The following is a 27,905-nucleotide window of genomic DNA, read 5'->3' as shown; positions in this document are numbered from 1 at the left end:
AGTCATAGAAGGTTGGTAAATAGATATAAAATGAAAATGTTTTCCATTTTGGTAAAAATTATTGTTACCTACTACATATTTTAATTTTTAACAGTAGGTAAGATTAAACAATGTATATTGCTCAGTTCCTCAAGTGTTGTCTGCATAAATTACAAGATAAACTTCATCAATGATGATTAGGTATCTACATTTAGGTATTTAAATGAATAAATGCAACTAAGGGTCTTGGTAACTTAATAAATTGATAATTTGTGAAAAATATTTTACTCCAATTTTCGAGTGACCAACAGAAACATAGACTGTACAGCGTTTAATATAGTTTAATATCATATTAAACTATAGTCCAATGTGCTCATAGACATAACATATTAAATAAAAGTTTACAATTGTTCTAAACAAAAATTAATTAAGTTAATTACAGAGAAGCCGACCATATATTATGTTTAAACATAATACTTATAGACATTATTGAACTGAAATCTTGATGGCATGAGGAATAGGAAAACCATTTAAGAAATGTATTTAAAAAATAAAATATATGCATTACGAAGAATTATTTAATCAAAATATGTAACTAAATAGTTTATAATATATTATAAACTATATAGTTGTAGTAAGTTTTATGATATTTAAAATCAAGGTTATATACATGAAAAATTAATGTTGTAAATTTATATTAAATCACCAATTATTAAATCCATGAAAATCATAACCAATGACTTTCTTCTTCTTGTTAGGCAACTCTTCATTTTCAATCCTAATAAAATAAAATAAATTATAATGAAAAATTAAAATTCTATTATTGTAAAATACTTTTCTACTTTGGATCAATTAATGATTGCATATACAAAATGGAAATTAGAAACATGATAAATATAATAATTATTTCTATAAAAAAAAAAAAAAATAGTTATACAATTTTTAAGAGGATGTCACGCAATTTTTCTTTTCTTTTACAGACCACGCGTAACAAAGATGAAACCCACTCAAATAAAATCTTTATTTCTCATTATTTAGTAGTCTTAAGAGTAAAATCACATATTTCAAATATTATAGATGATAATATTTTGGAGGGTTTGATGACATATTGGTTTTATATTAATATAATAATATTAAAATTTGATGTAAAATTAAATGAATGTTAAATTGTTTTGAAAAAATATTAAGACAAATCATTAAATCAATAGTCACACCTTCAAAATTATTATTTTCTATATTTTTTCTGCAAGATTACACAAAAATATTTTTTTTTTAATTATTTTCCGTGAATTAATTTTATTTATGTCATGCATAAGCCAGTGATATCCCCTTAAACTCTATTTAAATTAAAATAAATTACTTGTTTTTTTGTAAAGCTGAAGGGTTGATGTATTTCCCTACCCCAGTTTTAAATGTTTTGAGTTTAACTCCTGGAATTGCTATACTTGATATTTTATTTTCTTCTGTTTGTACATTTGAAGCCATACTAGTTCCAGGTGTATTTATTAAATCTTCTTGCCTTTCTTCTGCTATCTAGATAGAAAAAATAGGGAACGATAATTATATAATAGTTATTTAACGCAGACACAATTATACCAAACTATTTAGGACTTATACCTTATCATCAACTTCTTGAAATGGATCAACAAATACATGAGTTTTCAGTATATTAATATCAGTAATTGGCCGATCTTTATTATCCACTTCGATTTCTTCAATTGCATTAAGTGTTTCAAAACCTCCTACTATACGTCCAAACACTGTATGTTTGTTGTCCAAATGCTTACACGAACGGTATGTTATAAAACTATAACAATTGGACACATGCATTATTGATTACATATTTATAGTATACTTATATAATATCAACATGCAATATAATTGTTGTTAGAATACTAACAATTGTGATTTATTTGTATCAGGACCAGAATTGGCCATAGACAAAATCCCTCGTCCGGAGTGGTTTAAATTTTGCTTAAATTCATCTTCAAAAGGCTGTCCCCAAAATGATTCACCACCTTTACCTGTACCTGTTGGATCACCACCCTGAACCATAAAATTACGAATGGATCGATGAAATTTTGTACCATCGTAATAATCTTTGTGACAAAGTTTTATAAAATTTTCACATGTTTTAGGTACTTCTTTACAAAACAGTTCCAAATTTAATGGTCCATAATTGGTGGTTAATCGAACATAACCTGCAAAAATAAATAACTATATATTATAATTTTTCAATAAAGTTTATCATTTTTCTTAGGCAACAATTTTGAAACTTCCTAACTCACCCTTTTTTTTTATACGCTCAAATCGGATTTCATTCTCTTCTATAATTGCTGATTCATGTTCCAGCACTGGAACCATTGCTGTCGAAGTAAAACTAGCAGCTACACGGCCAGTAGAGTAATGAGCCTTAAAAAAATTAACCCATTAATAGAAAATTTAAATTAGGTATACAATATTATTTGATACTTACAGCATTTAATTTATCTGGTTTTTGTGCAACTACTTCTACTTTTTTTGCTGGCTCCTTGTAATCTCGATCCAATGTATCCAATATATCTCTTGTAGTTTTCGACACTGATTTTAAACGCCCTTCAGGGTCTTTGGACTGTGCTTCTTCATCTAAAATATGAAATATAAACATTTCAAATCAACTATTTATAGTGAATATATTATGATAAGTAATTATAATTTTTATTATTCGTACCTGGATCTACAACTTTGATTTTTTTCACAACATGATGGAATTTTGCAATATTAAATTTTGTCAAATTAGTTGGATCTTGAAGTGTGATCATGTCTTTACGCAAGAATGGTTCGTCTGTTAAAAGATCTTTCCAGTTTTTGGTTTTAATATTCAATTGCTCTATAGCCTAAAAGTGCATACATTTAAAATAAACTTTAGAGAAAATAATTGCGCAACATATTTACCTCATACGAAAAAACATTTCCTGTTGCCTTAATTGCTATTATATGCGAATGTTTAGTTAAGGATTTGAACAAGACTGGGCAATGATACTCCCCTGCAGCATTGCGATGGAAGTTCAACTTAATTAATTTTTTCAACTCAATCGGCTAATATATAATATAGGACAATTTATAATAATTACATAACACAAAATAAATATTAAAACAATATTTACCTTTCCCGTCACTGGATTGTGTTTAAACTGTTTTATATATTCAAGTAATGCCTCATACTCAAAAATATTACCGTCAGGGTCGCAGTATGGTGTCTTGAAAGCGACAAGCGATAGACAACAATGGTCAAAAGGCAATCGAGCAAATTTCGGCTTTTCAATGCCTGGTCTTTTGCCACCATAGAGTGTTGACCATTCTGTGTACGTGAGGTACCTAAGCATAAAAATTGAAAATGCATAATAAAGTAATTAATGTAGTAAGTAGGTAGATAGTCTATAAGGTATGTTTTTGACAATCATACAACAATAACTTACATTTTATCCTTCTGATGTTGTCTCTTACCCATTTTGAACGGTTTATTTCAACAACAAAATCAAAAATGTACAGGACACTACTTGTAAATATTACTTTAATACTTTATAGTAATTAATATTAATCATAACTTAGTACCCACTTACTAATATTTTGTCATATTTTATGTTCAGTATTTTAAATTTAAAAAATAATTTAATAACCAAGGTGTGTTGATAAGGACATACAATTATTATGGTGTAAACCACGATTAAAGATATACAGGACTGGTCACGACATGGTTGGAGGGTGTGGGGGGTTGACCACGAAATGTAGTACAATAGGGGGAGTTATTGAATTTAGAATTACTAGCGCTGTCTTAGTGGATACTTATGGAACTAGCACACATCATACAAATTTCTAGTTCCATAAGTATCCACTAAGACAGCGCTAGTAATTCTAAAAGGAAAATATCCCCCGAACACCGCCTGTTGAACTACATTTCGTAACCACAATATTCATCTCGTGTCCTGTATATCTTATCCGTGGGTTGCACATCGCCCTATAATAAACGGCTTTCAGATTGATTTACAAAGTGACTATATAAAAACAGCTGTTAATAATTAGCTACTAGCGCTTGATGTCAACACTCAACCATATATTGTGTCGACATTTAGAAGTAATTTTACACCTTTATTATATCTATTATGGGTTAACTGTAATACTGCCGCTTAGAGCGCCACTAGTTAATTATTGGTGGCACCCACGGTTGCTCTAGTAGATAACCGTGGTCCGTGTCCTATCCATGTATTATCTATGTGAACAATACTAATTTATTATCACAAAAAATATGTTCTTATCAATTGTTATCAACAACCTATCGACTTACTTTTCTATAAAAAAAAAATAGTTTTCCCAAAGATCGAACACTAAATTAAAAACAAGTTCATACTTCATTCAGGTTAAAAATTATATTCTTTTTTCAGTTCTCCGTTAAACAATTTAATTTTCATTAAAAACGATGTACAAATTACCTCGAATAAATACCGTAAGTGTAACTGTTGGATGTTTAAAAATATAATCTTTAGGTACTACAGTATAAGTAGTATAGTTTCTAAAATACCGATACTTGTTTTCAGGTCGGATCAATTTTGGCTAGGCAGAAGGCTGTAAGTCTTAAAACTTTTGGCCATCGTCTGCAAGCTATTAACACATCAACCAATGAAGTCAAACCCAAGTAAGATTTGACTAGGACGAAATGTAACCAATGTAAATAGTTTTGAATTTACTTTTCACCGTTACTTGCATTTCAGATCTCGATTTTTATTTTATATAATGGGCACTGTCCTCACCGGTGTTATGGGCACAGCAGGGATAGTTGTCTACTCAAAAAATGATCCAAAGTTTCGGGAGCTTTTAACCAATAATATACCAGGTGCTGACAAGTTTATAAAAGTCTGTTTATTTGAAGATACAGAATTTGTTGACCAAAGTAAAAGATTGGGAGGCCGTATCGTCTGTAAGGTTGCGCAGCAAGTAAAATCAATAAAAGAGAGGCAAGTCATATTTTCAATTTAATGCTGAATCTTGAATGGTAATTATTAAGGCTCGGATTTTAAAGCATAATTAATAACAAAAAATGCATTATATTGTTAGAAAAAAGCAAAAAAAAGCATATTTATTTTTTTAAAAAAGCAACAAAAAAAAACCATGAACAAAAATTAACTTAAACTAGGTATAAAATTGAATAAAAATATTGAGAAATGAATTAAAATTAATAAAAGTATTAACAACCTTATATTTTGCTAATATTTGCAAGCTGTCTGTAGGTCGATAAGCTATCGACTATAACATTATGTTCAATACATTTAATAATCAAGCATATGAATAAAAACAATAATAATCCATTTGTCCTTATACCTGATTTTTACATTTCTTATTAATTAAATTATTTTTTTTTTACTAGAGTATAATAAACATTAAAATTCCACTGATTGGAATAATTGCAAAAAAAAACAAAAGTAAATTGGTTTATTTGGAATTAGAATGACATAAAACAAATTTTATGTATAGAAATTAGATTTCCATCTCATATATAAAAAAAAGCATATGCTTTAAAATCCAAGCCCTAATCATTATTTTTATAATTTTTATGAAAATGTAAGGCACTTAATATGAATATGATTTTTTTTTAATTTTCACAGTATTGGTGTTGATGAAAAACATAGTTTTGTGGAAAAATCTGTAGACCAAAGTAAATATAATTTTTAATTAATATATTATGACCAGTTTTATAAAAGTTTAAAAATATAGGTAAATTAATACTAAAATGAAAATGCTAATTTATCACTTTTTCATTTTTAAAATTATATCACATTTTATTCATGTATTTTTTTAGTTAAATCAATTACTAAAAGTTTTCCATCATCTGTTTCTTTGGCTTCAAATAACGAACAAAGTATGCCAAACAAAAAACAAGGTTAAAAGTTACAAATATATTACAATTTTCTAATAACTAGGTTAAGGGACTTATTGCAACAAAAATCCTTAAAATGACTAAAATATTAATTACTAAATACTTTTTATTTAAAAAAAAACCCCATAATATAAACAGTGTGTAAATGAATTGAAAAGTTACTCTGCTAGGCTAACTAGACTTTCCGATTAATTAACATACTGTATAATAATGTTAAAACATCAAAAATATTTAATAGATAAATGTTTAACCTAACTCAAGTGTGCATTGATTAATACGACCATTACTTGATAATTTAGGAACTTTAAAACAAAATTAAACAACTTAGATAAAAAAAGATGATGTAGATAAATGGGTAGTTCCTTGATACACATTATAATTGGATAATATGATAAATAATTTCCAGTGTTGGGTAGTAATGTAACAAAAGTAACACGTTATTGTAACGGTGTTACTTTGCTACGTAATTTCATTAGAATTTTTTTCAAGTAACGAAATTGTAATATAAATTACTTTTGAAAAGTAATTTCTATAGAATAACGCGTTACAGTTTCGAACTATTAAGTACCTACACCTACCTATTGCGAATTCAAAAACACATGTTTGTCTATTATGCGGGTATTATATTATGTTTACCAATCTGATATTTATATACATTTAATTTTAACTCGCCACATTTCAGTTTTCGATGGTTTTGACATTTGACATTTTGAATTGCACCTAAATCACGAAACAGTTTATTAAATGTATTATTTAATTTGATTCCTTTAAATAGATTTCCTATGAATAGCTTGTGTAGAAGATTAAGTTTTATATGATCCTATTAACTATTCAGATTTTATAAAGAATTTGTTATTTGTATGTTCAATTTGGCTGCAGAAGATAAATGCCAAGAAATTAAAATTTTTTTTTTTTGTAACGAAAGAGTAATGAGTTACTTTTCTATTTGAAAAGTAAATTAATTTTGTTACAATTTTATTTTGGTAACGAGTAAAGTAACTCAATTACATTTATCTCTAAGTAACGAGTAAAGTAACTTAATTACTTTTCAAAAGTAACTTACCCAACACTGATAATTTCCGAGATACACAAACACCAGAACACTTACCGATGTTTAATTCTTCATTCAATATAGAATCTATATGTCTAATTGTACAATTCACAATAGCAATGTCGCTTATTAATCAACAAAGATACTTCTTAAGTAAAGACAATTTATTTTGGAAATACATTTACCCAAAATGTTATCCATACATGATTTTGACATAAAATATCTAGTTTATAAAAATAATTAAATACAAAATATGCATTAAATGCGAGTAAATGTTCAAACATGGAGTTTTCCTTAAATATGACAAAATATGCATATTAAAACTTGGTATTTCATTTTACCATTGTATAATCAATTTATATCTTACCTAGAATAATATTAGAGTCTAGGACCCCCACAATAAAACATGCATATGCAAGAAGTCCCAAATCCTACAGTAATAACTATATTAAATAACAATAATTTAGTACATTTTTGTTTGTAGAATCCCAACAATCAAAAAGCCAACTACAGGATGAATCCATCAAAACTAATTTTATACAGACTAAGCCTGATGGTATATTTATTTAATTTTAGTATATTGCAGTCTATTATTTGTTTCCTAGTGCTTACACATATATTAGGTAATATGGTATTCTATTTTTTCAAATAAAAGCCTAATGTTTTTTTAGAAAAACAAGAACTCCCACCAGCACCATTTAATTTACCATCTCACAAATATACATTAGAAGAACTGGAAACTGAAATTCTCAAAAAATCTTCTCTGTGTGTTGGTGCTTTAAAAACTGCGACTGCTGCAATAAAAGGTATAATATACAATTATTCAGTTTTTTTCTAACATTAATATTTTTATATGTAAACTAGAATATTCTGAAAATGTTTACAAACTCATTGAAAATACTACAGAAAACATAGATCCTAACTTAGGTGTTAAACTACAAATCCTTGAAGATAAGAAAAATATTGTTTATAACAACGCATATGAAGATGTAGAGAAATACAGGTAATATCAATTTCACTTTCACATATTTAAGAGGTTTGGCTCTGGATGATTTTTACATGCCTATATTTTAGGAAAGAAATATCTGAAAACCAAAAACTACTAAGTAACTCTACATTTGAGGTAACTCCTGATAAATTAGCCAAAACTATGCACAGAACTAATGAAGCATTGGATGAACTGAATAATGCCCGTATTATATTAGAAAATGAGGAACATAAGTTGGGTTACATAAAGAAATATAAGTCAAACATCAATGAAGCACAGGCCAGCTTGAGGGTAATTTTTTAGAACACAAACATAATAGTTAAATACTTAAATAAAATTTTTTTGCCTACAGGATGAATTTGAATCATTGTTTCCAGGTTCAGACATAACTCAACACAAAATTAATGTAAACAATAATGATTTTGATATATTTCTTCTGTATGCGTTGAAAAAACTTAACTATTATAAAGATAATCTTTCCAAACAAGAAGTAAATATATAAATTAATTTTTTAAATATTTAGTTGTGTCAAAATGTTTTTTTAACATCACATTTTTTACATAGGCAACTCTTGATCGTAAAATAAATAATGCAATGAATGCAGACTTTTTGAATGTTGAAACTATAAATGAGATGAACTCCCGTTTAAATTCAGAATTACATAAATTAGATGAACAATTTAAATACCAGGTATAAATAATATATTTTTTTATCTTATTATTAGAAAAATAATTACTATTTAGGATTGTAAGTCATTGTATTAAGAATTGTAAATTGCTTGTAACAGAAATTAAAAACATGATCTTATGACGATAACAAAGTTAATTTAGTCAACCTTTCACTGTACTTAATATATCATTTTAGGTTAGGTTAATCACCACTGTTTATGATAGTTAACTAATTATACAAATTAATGTTCTAGTTAAATCAATTTAACATTAAAGTTGATGAAGACTTAAGGGAACAATTGAAGGCACATAAGAAGGCACACGCAGACCTTATAACCAGAGCAGTAGACTTCACCAAAGAAGAATTTGAAAACAGAGTACGCCAAGAACTATCGGCTATAGAAAAATTAGAGCGTCAAAAGTACCAATCACAGTTGGATTCATTAAAATCTGATCTTCAAAACGTTGTTAATAATTTAAATAGTAATCAAATATAAAATATAACTTTTGCCAAACAATGGTAAAAGAAATTAAATTAGCTTATATATTATAGGAGAAGTTGAAAAGGAAAAAAAACTATTTGCCAATAAATCAATTTGGGAAGCAAGCAAATTTCTAAAAACTTCTCTTGGTAGTTCAAATAATGAACAACCAATCAACATAAAAGATCAAATAAATGCTATTAAAAAATTAGGAGGTAACAATATGACTATATTTTAATTATTTTATGTTAATCATAATTCATAACACATAAGCCTATGAGTTGAGTTTGTGATCATGTTTATGATGTATTTTTTAGCTTCAGATTCAATAGTGGAAGAAGTAATAAGTGCTCTTCCAACCAAAGCTCTTGAAAATGGTGTTTTTTCTAAAGGCCAGTTAAAAGAAGATTTTAACCAAGTAGAAAAAAGAGTATATGAGACTGCTCTTATACCGGATGATAGTTTCAGTTTACCTTTAATGGCATTCAGTTATTTGGCTAGCCTTTTTGTTGTCCATCATTCACATATTTCACCTAATGAAGTGAACAATGAAGAATTTGATCCCCTAGAATTAAACACTTATGAAATTGTTGAGAGAGCTAGGTACTTAAAGCAATTTAATAATAAATATTTATAAAACATTTGTGTAATATATAAATCCACTTTTTATTTTGCTGCAGGTACTGCGTTGATAGGGACAATATTTTACAAGCATTGCGATATTTGAACTTGCTGACAGGATGTTCACGGGTCGTTGCTAAGGAATGGATAAAAGAAGCCACAGTATTTTTGGAAACAAAACAAGCTGTTGATCTATTGTTGTCTTACACTACAAGCATATCGTATTCATCTGTACATGGCAATTGAAATGTATTTGTTGTTCTAATACCGCAAGTAGCCGAGTAATTAGAGAGCATAATAATTAATGTTTCTATTTGATAGGCTAACATATTATGTATTTGTTATCAATTTTCTATTAAGTATTTTATTCAGCGCTCTATGTCAAATTCCAATGTAAATAAATATTTTTATTATATTTCACTGGAAAATGGTTACAAATTATTAGCTACTTTAATAATGTTGTGAAGGTTTAGACTTTAGGCAATTAAAAATTAATAGGTTTGAATAGATGATTAGGATACAGAGTAATTTAATATGTGATTGAGTAACCACTTGTTATCAGGTGACAGCCAAGATAATAAACAAGTATAATTATACAAATCTATCTGTGAGGGAACAGTAAAATAAACATGATATGTAATTAGTCAGCTATCTGAGTATCACTGTTGTAGATATAACCGTGCTGGGTATTTAGTTTATACTTTACTTTAACATTTTATAATTTGATAACCAAATGTTAAAATTCTATCTTAAACAATTAACAGTTAATTAAGTTTGAGGCTTCCTGTGCAAACCCTGATCCAGTCTTATTGTATTATTTATTTATATCTAAATATCTCATACTTTAATAAAACACAAAACATTAATTTCTATTATCTAATTTTATTTATCAACAATGAATTTAAACACTTTTAACACCTTAAAAATATTATATCAACCTATTAATATACATTATTTTTTTTTGATGACTTAAGCAATTGATATCTTTATATAAATTAATTTCCTAATATGAACAGTAATGAATAATTAGTTTTTTTTAATTTGATAAATATGTAATATAACATTGTTTTCAAATTTTGTAATAATAAATTGTAAATTGTAATACAATTCTGCTCAGCTGCAAAGGCGTGTTTAATGGGGGGCATAGGGGGTACTTTCCCCCAGCGGAAACATTTAAAAACATTTTATTAGATTCTAACCTACCTTTTCGTTGCCTTCTACATTGGCGGCAGGATATAGGATTATTTGAAGCAATTGCTTCATGTCTGAAATGGGTGGTAGGGTGTTTAAATATATATATAATCGTAATTTAGGAGGGGTAGCTTGTCTCCTATCACCCGCTGGTCAACCACGAATATATTTTGTTGATTCAATGTAAGTTGCAAAGACATTAGCTCTAATACATTTTTTAAATTAAGTATTTTGGACTGCGTTGATTGGAAAAAACAATTATTGGACTATAACGTTAATGAACTACAAAAATTTGACGATAATAAATTGGAATTTACCATATTATGGTCTTAACGCCCTTATAAATGTATACATGGGATAAAATATTTAACCGGTAGATTGGACTAAAATGCTATAGCCTATAGGACTAACATTTTTAGACTAAACATTATCCGAGCCTTATTATTTGGACAACAATTGTATTCAGCTAACCGAAACGCGCGCCGTTACAATAAACTATATAGGTAGGTCCACTGCTGCAGGTTATTTTGTGTAAATATATCAACTGCCCAACTCAATTTTAGCGGTACGGGCATTGATTAAATATACATTATATAAAATATAAAATATTGTATATTTAATCAATGGTACGGGTGCATAGAGTAAGCCGCACCCGTATACCAGCTTCCGCCTTCTAGGGGATTCAAAAAAAAAAAAAACAAACAAAATTGTCAAAAAGACTTGAGTAGATTTATACTAATTACCATTTCTTATCAAGTGCTATTAGTAAGAGGTGCACAATGCACATGTATCGCCCACTTTATGTTGCAGGTTGTTATATGTGTCCCCGTTATGGGCACATATAGACGTGGACTGGCTGGGATGCTAAAGCATCCCTTGCCTTAAAATATATTCGCCTAATATTATTTGTTATATATTTAAAGACTCTAGACACCTAATGAACAGCAGATTGTTACCAATTTACGCTTACTAGTAATCCATAATATTGTACAACTTTGATTGAAAGTTAGTTGTGACTTGGTACTTATTTATACGTTTTTAACGTATATTCAATATTTTTTTAAAACAAAATAAAATAAATAAATATTTTATAAATAATGTATATGTATTAAATTTGCCCCAACAATTTTTGTTATTTGCCCTTTAAATTGTGTAGCATCCCGTGCCCTATTTTACCAGTCCGCGCCTGGGCACATACTCAAGAACTGCCCCGGTCACCGGTGTGTACATTTCGTGTGTACGGTGTACCGTTAAGCATGATAACAATTCTTTTTTCACTTCTTTCCTTCCCCCCTGAAGGGCAATCACGTGGGGAACCCTAGGCACAAACAATGTTGATAATAATAACACCTTCAAATCACCAAAAAAAAAACCTAAACCAGGCCTAAACGAGGCCTACAGTAATCATCAGGGTTGGGATTTTATAGCACTTAAAATTGCATAAATATGCGCTATAATATTTACCTTAAATATCGCTAAATATGCGCTAAAAATATGCAAAAAAAAAATTTATTAATAAATAATGTTTTAATCACTTACAAATTTTTATAGGTAGTTACTTAAGATTTTAAATAATTTAGTCACTCTGATCAGAATCCAAATGAATTGAATGTACAACGCATTCAACGCTCGTTCGTTGATAATCGGCGATTAATAATCGAAGAAATCGACAAAAAAAAACCCAACAAAATCAGCAAATAAAAAATTAGAACCAAATACCTAATACGAAATTATTGTAATAATTCGACTGACAAAAATCTAAAAACATGTTAACTAAAATAGAATTTCATAAAATATTACCGACTTTGGTTCAAAAACAGATTAAAATGCAAAGAGTCTCAAAAGTCCGAAAAAAACACTAAAAACTAAAAAAATCGTAAAATATGCAAAAAAAAAGCAAAATTAAATTTTTAATTTGAGTTCTCTGTATCATGAACACATTTTTAGTTTACTATGCTTTTTTCTAAGCATCTCATAAGAAATATGCAAATGGTATAAAATCCCAACCCTGGTAATCATAGTTCATAGTTCGTAGTTATCAAGTTAGGTAATGATAGAGTATAACCCAGTGGCGTATTTAGGTTAACTTTTTTTTAGGAATAAATAGAGTGGTAATGGTAAAATAAAAGTGTTCTCTAAATTAGTGGAAGCATAAATGCAATAAGGGGAATATATATTCATTTTGGGTTATCACTTATACAGGGCTTGAAACCGACTGAAAAATTTCTGTTTCAAACAGTGACAATGAATAAAAGGCAACTGAGAAAAAAAGGGGCGCCAAAATATGTGTACCTAGGGCGCCAAAATCGTAAATACGCCTCTGGTATAACCACGGATTAAGATATCTTAGTTCGTGAGTATAACCTTTTAAAGGATAATGAATTCAACAAACAGAGGATACCCGCATATGTTGTCTACTTGTCTTAGTCTTACACACATACGGGTACGACATAGTTAATTTTCGTTCACCAGTTTCAAATTTCAATAGTGAGCTGTTAGTTTTACACAAAATTTAAGATAGTCTAATAGTCTATCTATAGCCGTGGTTTTACACATGAACAATTTTACACAATATCTTAGTTCATGGCTGCAACCCATAATACAAATCATTATCATTCTACGACCAAAGAACTACCACAGAATACATGAAATTTCATCTGTGGAACTACGACGAAGTCGGATTATTTATCCTTCATAAAGGTAGTCGAGTTTCACTTATAGGCTATAGCCGTTTAATGTCTGCAATACCTGAATACCTGATTTGCTGTAGCACATAGGTGACTAATTTGAAAGTTAATCGATTTTCACTTCAGGTGAGTATTGACTGACTTGCTAAACCCTCCAACACGGTTTTCGGCTTTACACATTTTACATACGAAAAAGTACCGGACAACCAGTCGGATAACTCATTCTGGTTTCGTTAGACTGGTTACTGGTGATGACTGACTTGTTAAACATTCCAACACGGTTTTCGAATTTACATTTTTTTGAACATACACCCCGGTCTTATCATTCAATTGCCGATTTTCATGGGCCATAGGAGATTTCTTGATACTCAAAATCGACTTTTAAACAATCCCGCCAAAGAGCCATGCCTTATCACTAATTCTTATCACTAAACCACCTCCGATCACCTGTACTACTTTAATAATTTTGAATTAAATGGACTCCAAAATCGGTACTCACTTATAACTAACTTGGGGGGAGGGGGTCTTCTCCGGCTTGACCGGAGGGCTGGTATAATTATAGTCTGTGCTCTGTGGACTGAGTGATCCAAATTCCGAATATTATATTATTGTCTTGAACCTTATCAAACTACCTATACTACGACAACCGTGGTTGAACCGTGGTGACATGATAACGCTGTTGGCCGACGAGCGACGCTGCCAGCGACGGCGATAAGTTCGATTTCAATTTTCAACGAACAATACTTTACTACTTTTGTAGTTTCGTAATGTTCGCACTTCGTACACGACTGTACGGTAGTGACTACTGATTAGTGAATACAATCGTACATTCGTACTTTGACAGTTCGAAGGTCGTAACTCGTAGACTATGCCACCGTGGTTACAACTGTTGGTTGGACGGTTCCGACTCTAAACTCAAAGTTCGTAACCGTGAACCGTTATACGCGTTAGCATGACAATTGACAATCATAATTATTATTAATAAATAATAATGAAAACGACAGAATTATAGGTTTTAGAGTGTACAGTTACATTTTGGCGAGCTTCATTTTCAAATAGCGTCTAGCCGAGCGTTTTCACTTAAGCTAATCCTCCTAGCCGTGCCGTACTGATAGTTTTTTATTTATTAAATAAAAAACATCATTCAAACATTACATTACCTATATTACATAATATATGTCCAGCGAACCCTACGCGCCACCATGGACGGAAATGGACTCGCCGCCCCTCCTATACTCGAGGAAACATTTTACGCACTCTCCAGAAAGCAGTACACGTACAAGGTGTCGCTGACGAACGAAGGTCTGCACCTGACCAAGAATGGTGACGACGGCATCGAGAAGACTGACCTGATACACATTCGTGATATAATTGGCTGTAAGTGCATGCGAAATAGTGGCAAGTCGGGCCACTGCGCCTGTCGTCCGGCTAAAGGGGGCACAGTGGATGCCGCCAGAGAGGCCACAGCAGAAACCAACGAGTGTCGGGTGCGAGTGCCATTTGTGGAGGCTGGTGACTGCAGTGCGTACCTAAGTGTGTATGCATTTGTGCTGAAGAATATTGGGGCTAAGAACGAGAAGCGTGACAAGATGACTGTCACACTGAGGTTCCGAAACTTCAGCAATTACGATGAAAACAGCCAGGTAGCAGCCAAGTGGAAATTAGCCATAAAATCATTGCTGCAAGCCAGATGCGAGGATGGGACTATTGTTGCACCATCAGATGACCATTACCTAGGTAAGCATTATTGAAAAAAAAAACATTCTTTAACAAAGTGAATAATAAAGTTACTGTCATAAAAATATGCTATTTTATATAATATTTTTCTAAACTAATCTGGGTTCCATATTTATTTACCATACTGTAGGTTAGGGTACCTACCTATATTTTGATTTTTTAATGTTTTACCTATAGTCAAACTAATCATTTTTTTTTTTTTTAAATTGCAATGGATTTGTGTTTTTTTTTTTATAATTATTATTTGTTTTTCATCATATAGAGGTAGGTAACTACCTAGGGAGGTATAGGCACCCTTTATTATTTTTATTTTCTTGCTATTCAATTTGATTATTTATATAAGACGCATAGGCTGTCTCGGCTCAGTATTGTTTTTCGTTTACAATGATTGTCATTGAATTCAAATATATAACACATCCATTACAATGACATGCTCGATAAGTGATAACTACTGTACAGCAGAGCAGTACCAACTTGTCCACTTTTTTTAAATTCTTCATCTGCATTATTTCTGATATTTTTCAATATATTAAATACCTACATTATCTGCCAGTGACATGGCTTCAACTAAATCAATATTTGGAAATTGAATAAGTTTACTGAGAAGTAAACTTATGCTAAATACTTTTGCCGGGTTGTCTAATAGCACACAAGAGTTGATAAGCTCCAGATGACGAATCTCTGTCTGGCCATGTAGAAATAATCGATAATCCATCAACTATTATCAAATTATTAATTATTTATGGAGTCATGTTGATCGACACATCTTGTTGGATAAAGTAATTTTATTAATTTAGTAATCTGTGATCTAGGAAAATACATTTTATTGAATCTTAAATTATGTTTTGTTGTTTAGGGTATTTAAAAACATGCATACTTTTTGTATGGTGCAGTTTCATATAGATTTAAAATTTTAACAATACATGTGTCAGATATTGTTAGATTTAAACAATGTTAGGTGCCACTTGCTCACCAAAAAGTGATATTATAAATAATTTATATTTTATATGATAATAATGCTTAGTATTCATTTAATCTATTATGAGGTATTAATACGTTAAAGTTATATAGTTGCCTAAAAGTAGTTATGTCATATTTTATACATATAATAACAAATTCTATGATAAAGTTGTTTTTAGGCCAAGGGGAGGGAGGTGAACACCTAACCTCCCCCCTGGGTATACCACTGAATAGGTGCATATTATATATTTTAACAGTGGCGCCGAAATAGTTTAAAAATACTTGGGCAGACTAGGTAAAAAAATACGATAACACGTATCCCTAAAAAATTTCAAGCAGACTTGTAGGCGGATTTTCCCCAACACCCCCTAAATCTAAATTTTACAGTAGGTACAAAATAATTTACAAATTTTTGTGAATTTTGTTAAAATTTGAACTGTTATATTAACAACTTACCTATGTGGAACATTTTATTATATTTTCACCTTTTTGACTCAGCAAATATTTTTTGATCAACATTTATTGAAAAAAACTAAAAAAAAAATGAAAATTAAAAAATGTCTATAAATAGTTCAAATATTTTTAAAAATTATACCATGAAAAAGCTAATATAAATAGGCATTTGGTGAAATTGTCAAGTACTTAAAGTTGAGGGTTTTTGAGTTATTAACTCAAAAAACTATTATGAATTGACCGTATTTTTTTTTAAATTACACTACTAACATCATACAAGGAGCCTCGTATTAAATGTGTAAAAATTGCAGTTTTTCCTTAGTTTTTTTTTCTGATTGGAGCATTGAATGTATTGATTTACCCTGTTTTGTTTTTATTTGTGTACACAATAAATAGTCAAAATTATGCTTCGATTTTCAACTTCAAGATATTTTCTGGTGGGAAAATTAATTTAGTTGGTACTTTAGATAGGTCAAAATGGTTTTCAGTCAGGAAAAAAAAATTATGGAAAAAGGTTTTTTATCAAAATTGATTTAGTATTTTGATTTGTTTTTTACTAAAAACTGTAGATCATTTAAATATTTACCGGATGTTTATATTACCATTTTCTAATCATCATTCAATTTTTGAAAAATGTCAATTCTTTTTAAGGTTTTATAGGCAAAAGAAAATTTTGATTTTTATTACTTTTTTTTAACCATTATCGATAAAAATTTGTCTGCCAAAATACATGAAATTTTAGTACAAGTTTCCATTATAAATTGTTGTTAATGGAGAAAATTAAAAAGGTGACCGTAGATCCACAATAATTTTTATGAGCATCTGAAGTAAGAATTTAGACAATCCTCTATTCCTTTGCTTAGTATTTCTGTCACTGGTATAATGTATCAGTTATTAGAGATATACAATGTTTTATACTTCCATCTGCTCCAAAGATAATCAGTAATTTGTTATGATTGTTGAATTATTATTTTTGTTTAGCTTTTTAGTCTTTAGTTAATTCTTTTAGACAGATGTTAGTAATTTGATATTACCTATAGGCTATAGTTAAGTTAAGTTAGCACAGACCATAGTTGTATTTAAAAAGCAACATGTAATAACTAATAAAATGTAAATAACAGATAATCTTTTTTGTTTTTTTTTATTTTCCCAATTTCATATTTTATTGTCAGTAACCAGCAAAGTATGTTGAATACTTTCACAAGATTTATTATTCCGGGGATTTTTTTGTTTTGATAACCCTTAACTAGGTAGTGGTAATTCATACCTCAATAGTCAATACTTGTATTTAACTATTTCTTGAAAATAAAATATTGAATTAGTTATCTATTATTATTTATTTAAATGTTGTAGTTTTGCAATTTATTTACTTAAGACTCAACTATACTTAATTTTCTATGGTATAGAGAAGTACTGTAGTGTCTTATAAGAAGTTGTTTAAGTATTTCGATATGCAGTTACTAAGCTAATAGATAAGAGAGAGTTTAAGTGACACTTATTTAATTTAATACAAGTTTGGTGAAAGTTTAGCATGTTCCTATAAAAAGTTATTGTTATTTATTTTATTAATCAAATATTTTCATTCTAGTAATAAATTAAGAATATATATTGACATATTTAATTGTCTGGAAGCAGAAGTTATTACAAAAACATTTTTTAATCAGTACTATTATTTATTTGTGTTATTGTGTACCATAACAAATGACACCAAGTAATAAATATAAATCAGTACAATTAGTTTTTGATCAATGTTAATTATGCATGGCAACTAATTAATAAAGCTTAAAGGTTATATCTAGTCAATTCGTAAATTAATATTGATTAAAATCCTCTTGGTTTCAGTGTTTGAATTAATAGACCATAGGGTTAAAAAATATCTCCTTTTTTAGATTCTGAGCATAGCAATGAATATATTTATATTCAGATGTTTTTTTTTTTTTGTTGTTTATGTATTATGGAGTAAGAATATTGTATACATGATTTATAATATAAAAAAATAGTACAACTTTAAATGGTGGTTTCTGGTAGCAAATTGGATCTAGTTGGTACTTAAGGGAGGTCAAAATTGAAAATCCCCAGTATTACAATTTTTTATGCATTGTAAAATTTTAAAAATATTTTGATTCTTTTTCATCTATGTCTTTTAGACATATTAAATTTTCTATTATTTTTTTTTGTTAGTTATTAGTTTTTACTTTAAATGGCTATTAGCTGTTTGTATTTTGTTTGTAGGGGAGGGAACTGTAGGTGTAACACGTGTGTGTAGTTTTGGCAGATTTTTTAGTGGGCACCTGTGGGTATCTGCCATACTCGGGTGGGTGATGGCGGCACTTCTCTCCAGACACCGTGACTTGCCCGAAGAAAAATGCCAACCGTGAACAGAGTTTGAACTAGCGCTGGTGTGCGTCACAACCGACGTCTTAGTCCGCTCGGCCACTCCATCCCCCAAGTATTTTTAAATTACAACAAAATAACTAAAATTGTTATTCTTTGTTTGAATATCTAATTTTGTTCAAATTTGAACTTATGTATGTTTTATTCATACTGATGTATCAATCTAATTCTTTATGACCCTTGAAGATCGTTACAAGTGGACTCCATTGAAGTTAAATGTTGTGAGGCTTAGTAAACAATTTTATATTGATGGCTGCATAATTTAAATCGTAAATAATAACTGATGATTAACTTTAAGAATTCTATATATTTTTACTATGTTTCAGGTAATCATTTGTTAGTAATTGTGAACCCAAAAAGTGGTGTTGGAAAATCACGTGAAATATTTCAACGTAAAATAGTACCTATTTTAAATATGGCTGATGTTGACTACGATTTGCATATTACATGCATGCAAAATGATGCTAGGTAAATAGATTTGAAGTATTTATAAACAACTGTTTACCAGGAACTTGACATAAATCTATATGTACATTTGTCCTCCATTCAATTAAAATTAATCCAGGATTTCCTCCTTTGACATCATCCATTGTTTTGCATTTTTTATCGTCGCCGCATTAGCCCCAAATTAAAATCACTTTACTTATTGCATGAAGTTACATTTATTAGATATTTCTGTTTATAGTTCTATAGACTGATTTCTAAATTTACAACTTACTGTATTTGTCAAGAACATTGTATGTTAGACATTAAATCATTAATAATGCTAATTTTTTTAATTTCTATAATTTTACTACACAATAATTATACCTACTATAATACTATAAAAGAGTTTTTTGCTTTGTTTATTATATTAGCTTGCGTGTATATATTACATACATACATACATACATACATACATACATACATACATACATAAATATACATTTTGACTATAGGTATATTGTTTGATGGTACCTATACTATATGGAATGCTAAATTTTTATTATATAAACCTATTTTGGAATGACATGTGAAAATTATCATTATTATAATCATACTTATTTGCCTAACTAAATTTGTTGAAATACCATTAAGTTAGATAATTAGTGATAAATGATAATAGTCTTTTTGAATTTGTTAAATCCTATTCAAAAAGCCCAATTATTACAAAACAAGAAATAATTTACACACTATGCACTTGAATGGAATACCCAAGGACGTAATATTTGTTGACATGTTTTATTTTTATGTTTTTTTAATCTTTGTTTAAAATGTGTTTGAGATTCTAAGCGTAGGTAACGATGAATGAAATATTTTTTATAATGACGTGTGTATTTCTTTGTCTCAAATTGTATCTAATTGGTACTTTAGAGATATTAAAATTAAAAATTCCAAGTATTTTTTAAATAATTTAAAAATGTAAAAATAAGACAAATAAAATTAACAAAAACTGGAATATTTCACACAAAATCTATTTTATTGGTGTTACTCAAAAACGAATAACTGTAGGCAGTAGGCACATGAAATTATCACCAAAATATATTTAAATTATCAAACTAAATATATATGTAGGTATTTTAAATTAGGTACTCGTGTGTTATAGGTATTACACTATTACCTTAACATTAATATTAGTTGAACCACTTTTCTGATTATTATGATATTATTATTACTCTATTATTATTTTTTTGTGAATACTTTCAGTCAGTGAAAAAATACTGGAAGTCTTATGATAGGAAATCTAACATAGTATTGGTACTTATTAAAAAAGAAAATTTCTTAATCGTACTAATAATAAATACTATCCTATCGTCTGCCTCTCATTTTACATATTTTCAATAATAACTGGAGCTTGAAAATCGATGCATATTAAAACAGTAAAAATATGCATAGAAAACAGACATATATAGTAATATAATACTACTATAGCCTACAGTAACACATGTTATGAGATACCTATATAAAAATAATTATTATAAAATATAAAAATATTTTACATATCATTTCGATAATTTTTTTATACCTACTCTTACTTATAAGTTATTACTTATAAGATTTTTTACTGTTTCATACCGTAATTTGTTGTATACAACAATAAGATTATAAATACTAGCATTTATAATCAATGGTATTACGATATTTTCATTTCTTATGTGTACGTACTCGAATTCCAAATTTATTTCTAGGTACTCGTTACAACAGACTGTTTGCTTTCTATCGGAGTTTTTTAAATCGTCAATAATTTTGAATGGTGTACTTTTTTGGAAAATTATATATTATATTAGTATATATTAAATAATATACTTTCCTTTGATATTTGAGATCAAATTTTTAATTTTATTACAACTATTATTACTTATACTATTAGTATTATTACGAGGCGTTTAAATTTTAAAACATAAAATGTTATATACTTGTAAGAATGTAAGATAAGATATCCCTGCTGAGAATTCCGATTTATTACCTGTAATTTAGCAATTACATATATGTGTGTCCTCCTTCGACCACCGTTGTCTTATAATATTGACTATGTAGGTTACTCAACGCGCATTTAATGATATAAATTGTAAAGTATAACGTAGTTTGACGTTTTTACGTAATAAATATCTGTATTATCGGTTTGTAAAAATGTATTGTGTACACGAGCTATACCGGAATACCGTATAAACACGTCCATTCACCGATGTACGGAATAAACACGTTTTTTGTTGCCTATTTGTCCTTGCATACTTACCTACCATATTTTCTCTTAGCAATTTCGGAATAAGAATTCACACGATGACAGTTAACGATGATTGGCGATATCCTATCATCCTCCGTATTTTTCGCAGCACCAATAAATCAACATCAATTTTGAGTAAAAATTCCCGATTATTTAAAAAAAAAATTGAAGGTTAGCCTAGGTTAGGTTTTAATTTTGACCTTTCAAAAGTACCAACTAGAACCAATTAGCTACCAGAAACCACAACCTAAGTTCAAAATCGAATCATTTTTTCTACTATAGTGTCGTTAGACAAATAAAAATAAATACACAACAACATTGTAAAATCAAAACATTCTTCGTTCTGCTCAGAATCTTACACATTAGGAATGTAGGATAATGTTTTGGTACATTACCTAATTATGAAGTTTTATCAATTCTTTAATGTAATACTAAAATTAGAGAAGGTAATAGGATTCCTTCATCGTGATCGTGTCCTCTAATTAATGAATGTTAAATAAATCATGATTCATAATAATATCGACCTTATTTAGCTATGTTTACATATAATTTAAAATATCTGGGCCCATTTCAGTTTACAAGTATCAAATATTCAAATATTTGCCGCCTTAAAAACAGCTTTCTAATAAATTGATAATTTTAGAATCTCAGAACATTTCAGATCTCTTGTTGTTCCAATGGACGGTTTTGTACTTAGATCTAGCATACTACGCTACGAATATCGAAGTAAATATTTATGTAATTTGTCGAGTACCTACGACACAGTAGGGATGTCACGATAATTTAACTTACATATTTTGTGGTGGATACAGAGTGATATATTATTATATTTCAATAATCGGTGTATATGCATCGCGCTTGTGATGATTTTGTCTGTTATCAGGAACTTGATGAGAACGAGTAACATCTATAAATGGGGCCGTGGTGTGGTAGTACTTGGCGGTGATGGACTCATGTTCGAAGTGATAAACGGTCTCATGGAACGGTCAGACTGGCAGAGGGCCTTCGAGTACCTGACCCTGGCCGTCATACCCGGTGGTTCCGGCAACGGGATGGCCAAGTCGATAAGTTTTGAGACCAAGTGAGCTCAAATTTTATTTTACTAAAACTGCAGCAAATTGAATGCAACTAGTTAAACGTTTATAGCGAACCCTACAATCCGGATCCCATACTCATATCGGCGCTAAACATCGTCGGCGGTAACAGGTGTCCAATGGATCTGGTTAGAGTCGAGACTCTTACACAAGTCGTATACTCTTTTTTGTCGATCGGTTGGGGTTTTATTGCTGACATTGATATAGAGAGCGAGAGAATTAGGATGTTAGGTAGCCCCAGGTTTACTATATGGAGTATTGCCAGACTTATTGGTAAGGCCCGCCGATCGTACGCGCTGTGTAAGCGCGTTCGTCGGTGGTCGCTGTACGTAAACGTTGTGTTGTGTTCGTATATATATAGGTCTAAGAAGTTATCCCGCCCGATTATCGTATTCCAAAATTAACGATCTGGAAACTGAGACGAGAATGAACAATTACGCGAGATGCACGTCAGGTGATTTCCAAGAGGTCTCCGACGACGAACCGGTGTCGATCGAATTTGGAATGGACCCGGTAATTATAATACAAAGTGATTATAATCTCCTCTGTGTCATTTCTGGTTTTAGATAAATTATATTTTCTATTATTTTTGCGTAGTTGGAGGAATTTGCTGCACGTGAGCGAGTCGAGAGTTTTTCGTCGATAATATCCAAGCGCACGGCGTTCATGTCTGTCAACGAAGCTCCGAGCTTCTCGTCTATACCTGACGTGATCGAGGGATCCGAAGTTTGGGTGCGTGGACCTCTATCTAAACTACCTCCGCTTTCTGATCCAGTTCCGTCGGATTGGGTAGTTGTTGAAGGTAATAGCTGTTATTAATATAGTTAAACGATTTATTTCTCGGCGTTTTCGCTGTGTATATCATATTATGCATGTACCTACTTGAATTTTTCCATATCTCGTTTCTTATTTTAAAATCTGATTTTTACTAATTATTATTTCTGTATATCCTTATAAAAATATTATATCTATTGGTTTTACTGTAGTGATCTCATTTATGTCCTATCTTTTAAGTCTTCATACAAATAAAACTTCTAAATAAAGAAAAAAATCAGATTAAAATAAAAAAAAAAAGAGTCATAAAGAAAGTAATCTATATTACATTGGTTTGCTTAACAAAATGGTCGGATCGAATAGTATACAAAATTACAAACACTGTACGGCTTACCTTTGTTTATTTCGTAGATGAGTTTGTGATGATACATGCTTCGTATCTATCTCACATAAGCGAAGACGTAATAATAGCACCCAAATCGAAATTGAACGACGGTGTGATTTGGCTGTTGGTTATTAAAAATGGAATATCCAGGACGACTTTTCTACAAGTAAGTGAATTATTATTAATTAATATATTTGAAAATATTTTCAATAACAATCCGTGTTTAGTGGCTATACGTAACATCTGTATTTACACTGCATAGTGCAATAGGCGCCCTAATAAAAAAAAATGTTAAGATGATCATCTTAAAAATAAAGAACTTTACACACGCATACAAGTATATAAATATAATATAATATAAGGTGATTCTTTTAGGCAAACACTCGTCACCTATGTAAACTGTCATGTTTTTCAAAAAACTATGGTTTTTATTTTGTCATAATTGTGAAGCATGACACTTAAAATATCTAATTTTTAATTTTTGCAGAATATTTTCTTATGAGTGTTAACCTATAAAATATATTGGATATTGAATAAATAGGTACTATTTTTATTCATGACCATTTAAAGTTTATATAAAAAAAGTTTAAGGAAAAAATATGTAAAATCAGCATTATCTATAAAAAAAAAAATTGTAAAATATATTTAATCATATTATTACTACAACTACTTATAAATTACAAAATTCAACAGAGATAACAATATAAAAATTATTCGTATTTTATCTATAGCTTTTAGAGTTATTGAAATGTTGCTAGAAAACCGCTGTAGGGCAAATACCGCTCCCATCTGGGATGTATACTACTTAATAGATTATTAATAATAGTACAAACGTCATGTCTTGAGATATGGTGCTTCCATTATATTGAATTTAGTGGCGGTTTACCTATTGTGTACAGTTTGGGCCAAATATATACGATCAGTGATTAATTATAGTCTCTACGGTGCTTTAATATGGTGGAAACTAAATAGGTTTATCGGCCCAGCCAATTCTCTCTCACCTCCTTGCCCATAGAAAATAGTATATCCTTTACATGGTTTCTAATGTAGAAGGGGTGGATACACATGTGTTTAATTAATATAGAAAAAGCTGTCAATTATCAAAAAACAGAAATTTTATATTCAGACGTGTTATTTTATGGACATATTAACATGTAGATAGTTACAATATAATATGGATCTGCATTCCGCGTTTTTTCTTCTATAAAATGAGAGTAATATACAATTGTATGATACTGTTAATATAATATTATATATTCACATATTATCTTAGATCGTATACAGTATAATAATATGATCCAAGCATATTACGGTATCATACAATCGCATAGTATTAGTGTGATTATACCAGTAGCCAGTAATGTAGCCACAGAATAGATTAAATTTATTCTGTGATGTTGGTGTTCAAATGTTTAAGCCTATCAGGAGACTGTGATTCTCCCGGTGGGCTCCGTATTTACACATATTTTTAAATATCAGGCTCTTTTAATTTGTTTCTATGGTAAAAAACAAAGTGTTACTCAAAATCGGTCAGAAAATAAAAATATCTGTACCCAGCCCAAAACCATATTTATGTTAAAAAAAAGAGAAAAAAATGCTAATGTGGCTTTCACTTTAATTAAAAATGTATGCTTACATTATCTATCACTTGTGTTGAATGTGAACATACTTTCTATGAGTTAAATGTTAAAATATGTCAAAACTTATTAAGAATTTATTTTTAGTGAATGTCAAAAAACACATTCTAAGAAATAAGAAATAATAAATACATTAGGAACTAAAAATTAACTATGTTGGGTTTTGTTTTAAAATGTAAAATAAATTAATGATTTTCTAAAACGTATTTGGTTATAAATTTATACAGTAAATATTACATTTAATTAGTCATACATTTGTAAGCAAAACTATAACAGCTATAGTGATTTTTCCATGTGAGGCAAGGGCACACTTATTAAAATAGCCTGTCCACCCACGATGGGCCATAGCGTTAACCAGATATTTATATAATAAGTATCTGGTGGTATAGTATTTTGAAAATGTATTGTTATTTTTTTCAAGGCATTGCAATCATTTTAGTATCTCATTGATTGAAAATACAAACTTAAAAACAATTTATTCAAAGAAATCAAAGAATTTCTCCAATACAACGGTATCTAAATGGTCAGCTCAGACATAATAATTATTTAAAATAATTTATTTCTAATTAGAATGTGATGGTTAGGAGTGAATATATTTGTATGATCCAAATTATTATCTATCTTTGATCTATTTGACAATTGTACTAAGTTATAAGTTTATATAAAAATGCCGGTGAAAAAAAATTGACAGTAATAAATTGACGTGCTTATACACCTTATAATATTATTAGGGAATAGTATGTAGACTATGCGATGAATGTATCATATTAAACCTAACCATGTATTGTAAATGAAATTCACCTATTAAAAAATTATTAATCCCATTTTGTTTAAATGAATCAATCATTGACAACGTGTATTTATTTTTTTATGGATCATAGTTTTTGTTGGGCCTGTCATCCGGAAACCACTTGGCCGTACCCAACGTTGAAATGATCCCCGTGCGAGCGTTCCGGCTCGAACCTTTATCGCAAGGCAGCCACCTGGTTGTTGACGGTGAACTGCTGAAGCACAGTCCAGTACAAGCGGAAATCATGCCCGGCATCACCAATGTTTATGCACGGCAAAAATTCTCCTGATGTTTCATCTCGAGCGGTGCTATCGAGCACGACGCAAGAGTGATAAATACATTATTTATACTAATGTAGCTTATATAATTTATTATTTGTTTTTATTTTTGAATTCAGAGAAAGTTTATCGATATTGTTACCTTGCTCGTATAATATTATGTATATACTGCGTTGTTGTTTCGCCTCTTTAATTACTCGAGAGGTGTATTTATATTTAATTTATTATCATTATTATTATTTAATATCTATCAATATTTATTTTTAATTATTCGTTTTATCGCCACCAGCGACGTTACCATAATATCATATTATGTTTTTTCTCTTTATAATATCCTCGTGTTATGGGACCATTTGTTTATTAAATCAATAGGTTGTTAAATATTGAATTATAATTATTAAGGTCAAACAAAAAATCATAATTAACATATAGTCATAAACACAAATTCCGGTCTTGGTAAATGAATAAATTTGTGTTTTTCTTTTGCTCAATCTTCATTGTACCCAGTGCTGGTGTTGGGTTTTAGTAGGAGGCTTTGGACTGAATATTTCACAGTACAAACATGTCAATACATCAACTAATATCATTATTTTTATACTGTAATAACTAATATTTATGTAAAAATATTATATAGTATGTTATGAACAAACACAGTATAGAATAGTAAGAAATTTTTTCTCACAAATACATGTTAACATGAGGGCCTTCTCGTCCGTCCTTGATTGTACCTAATCAAGAATGGTAGAATTATTCATTTTTACTCTACAATTAAAAGTCAATTTTATATGTCTATCATTGTGATTATACTTTTTGTATTAATTAAGTTTAAATAATATTAATTAATAATAATAAAGTTACCATGAATTTATTTTGCTGTTGTTCTTTACAAACATTGTTACATACAATTTGGTATTGAGGTTGAAGACTAATTAAAATAACAAAAGTAATTTCCATATCTAAGAACTTTTCAGTATAGACCACGGAGTAGATAACCGTGGTGTAGACATTACTTCCAACAAATAGATTAAAATGAAATGTATAACTTTTATAAACCCATATTTTGGTAAAAATTCTGTGCACTCAACATTTAGTTTTACTACAAAATAGAAAATATTATGTTA

General features: G+C 29.5%; 3 protein-coding genes across 4 annotated transcripts; 2 read left to right on the top strand and 1 right to left on the bottom strand.

Moving 5' to 3' along the window:
- Positions 1-539: 539 nt before the first annotated feature.
- Positions 540-3,707, bottom strand: LOC132940157 (RING-type E3 ubiquitin-protein ligase PPIL2). The gene is made up of 10 exons (XM_061007601.1): positions 3,438-3,707; positions 3,126-3,336; positions 2,914-3,057; positions 2,690-2,855; positions 2,456-2,604; positions 2,268-2,391; positions 1,880-2,180; positions 1,597-1,786; positions 1,340-1,512; positions 540-757 (listed from the first exon to the last, which is right to left on the bottom strand). The coding sequence occupies exons 1-10, from the start codon at positions 3,467-3,469 to the stop codon at positions 682-684; spliced, it is 1,566 nt and encodes a 521-aa protein (XP_060863584.1). The 5' UTR covers positions 3,470-3,707; the 3' UTR covers positions 540-681.
- Positions 3,708-4,299: 592 nt separating this feature from the next.
- Positions 4,300-10,128, top strand: LOC132940155 (MICOS complex subunit Mic60-like). Of its 2 annotated transcripts, XM_061007598.1 has the most exons (15): positions 4,300-4,462; positions 4,554-4,651; positions 4,728-4,970; positions 5,619-5,668; positions 5,813-5,893; positions 7,426-7,497; positions 7,613-7,747; positions 7,806-7,944; positions 8,016-8,220; positions 8,282-8,419; positions 8,494-8,619; positions 8,852-9,080; positions 9,151-9,294; positions 9,397-9,682; positions 9,760-10,128. In XM_061007598.1, exons 1-15 carry the CDS (start codon positions 4,436-4,438, stop codon positions 9,944-9,946), a joined length of 2,160 nt encoding a protein of 719 aa, XP_060863581.1. In that variant the 5' UTR covers positions 4,300-4,435; the 3' UTR covers positions 9,947-10,128. The 2 variants fall into 2 exon arrangements, with proteins under 2 accessions (XP_060863581.1, XP_060863582.1); XM_061007599.1 differs by lacking the exon at positions 5,813-5,893.
- Positions 10,129-14,260: 4,132 nt separating this feature from the next.
- On the top strand, positions 14,261-27,652 carry LOC132940994 (sphingosine kinase 2-like). Its single transcript, XM_061008840.1, has 8 exons — positions 14,261-15,315; positions 19,449-19,590; positions 22,710-22,907; positions 22,973-23,193; positions 23,282-23,433; positions 23,518-23,722; positions 24,106-24,245; positions 26,598-27,652. The coding sequence occupies exons 1-8, from the start codon at positions 14,781-14,783 to the stop codon at positions 26,793-26,795; spliced, it is 1,791 nt and encodes a 596-aa protein (XP_060864823.1). The 5' UTR covers positions 14,261-14,780; the 3' UTR covers positions 26,796-27,652.
- Positions 27,653-27,905: the final 253 nt, after the last annotated feature.

Source organism: Metopolophium dirhodum, chromosome 3 (genome assembly GCF_019925205.1).
Source record: "Metopolophium dirhodum isolate CAU chromosome 3, ASM1992520v1, whole genome shotgun sequence".
Classification (NCBI taxonomy): Eukaryota; Metazoa; Arthropoda; class Insecta; order Hemiptera; family Aphididae; genus Metopolophium; species Metopolophium dirhodum.
Note: the sequence above shows the minus strand (reverse complement) of the source record. Positions and strands in the feature narration are given on the sequence as shown.

Bases quoted from the DNA above. Each gene is read 5' to 3' on its own strand.
- LOC132940157 (XM_061007601.1), bottom strand. From the start codon at position 3,469: ATGGGTAAGAGACAACATCAGAAGGATAAAAT. The intron at 2,392-2,455 runs GTAAGTATCAAA...AATTTTTTTAAG, and splicing joins AACCAGATAAATTAAATGCT to GCTCATTACTCTACTGGCCG. The intron at 1,787-1,879 runs GTTAGTATTCTA...CAATTGTTATAG, and splicing joins GATACAAATAAATCACAATT to TTTTATAACATACCGTTCGT.
- LOC132940155 (XM_061007598.1), top strand. From the start codon at position 4,436: ATGTACAAATTACCTCGAATAAATACC. The intron at 7,498-7,612 runs GTATATTTATTT...ATGTTTTTTTAG, and splicing joins TATACAGACTAAGCCTGATG to AAAAACAAGAACTCCCACCA. The intron at 8,620-8,851 runs GTATAAATAATA...TTAATGTTCTAG, and splicing joins ATGAACAATTTAAATACCAG to TTAAATCAATTTAACATTAA.
- LOC132940994 (XM_061008840.1), top strand. From the start codon at position 14,781: ATGGACGGAAATGGACTCGCCGCCCCTCCTATACTCGAGGAAACATTT. The intron at 19,591-22,709 runs GTAAATAGATTT...GTCTGTTATCAG, and splicing joins TGCATGCAAAATGATGCTAG to GAACTTGATGAGAACGAGTA. The intron at 23,194-23,281 runs GTAAGGCCCGCC...GTATATATATAG, and splicing joins GAGTATTGCCAGACTTATTG to GTCTAAGAAGTTATCCCGCC.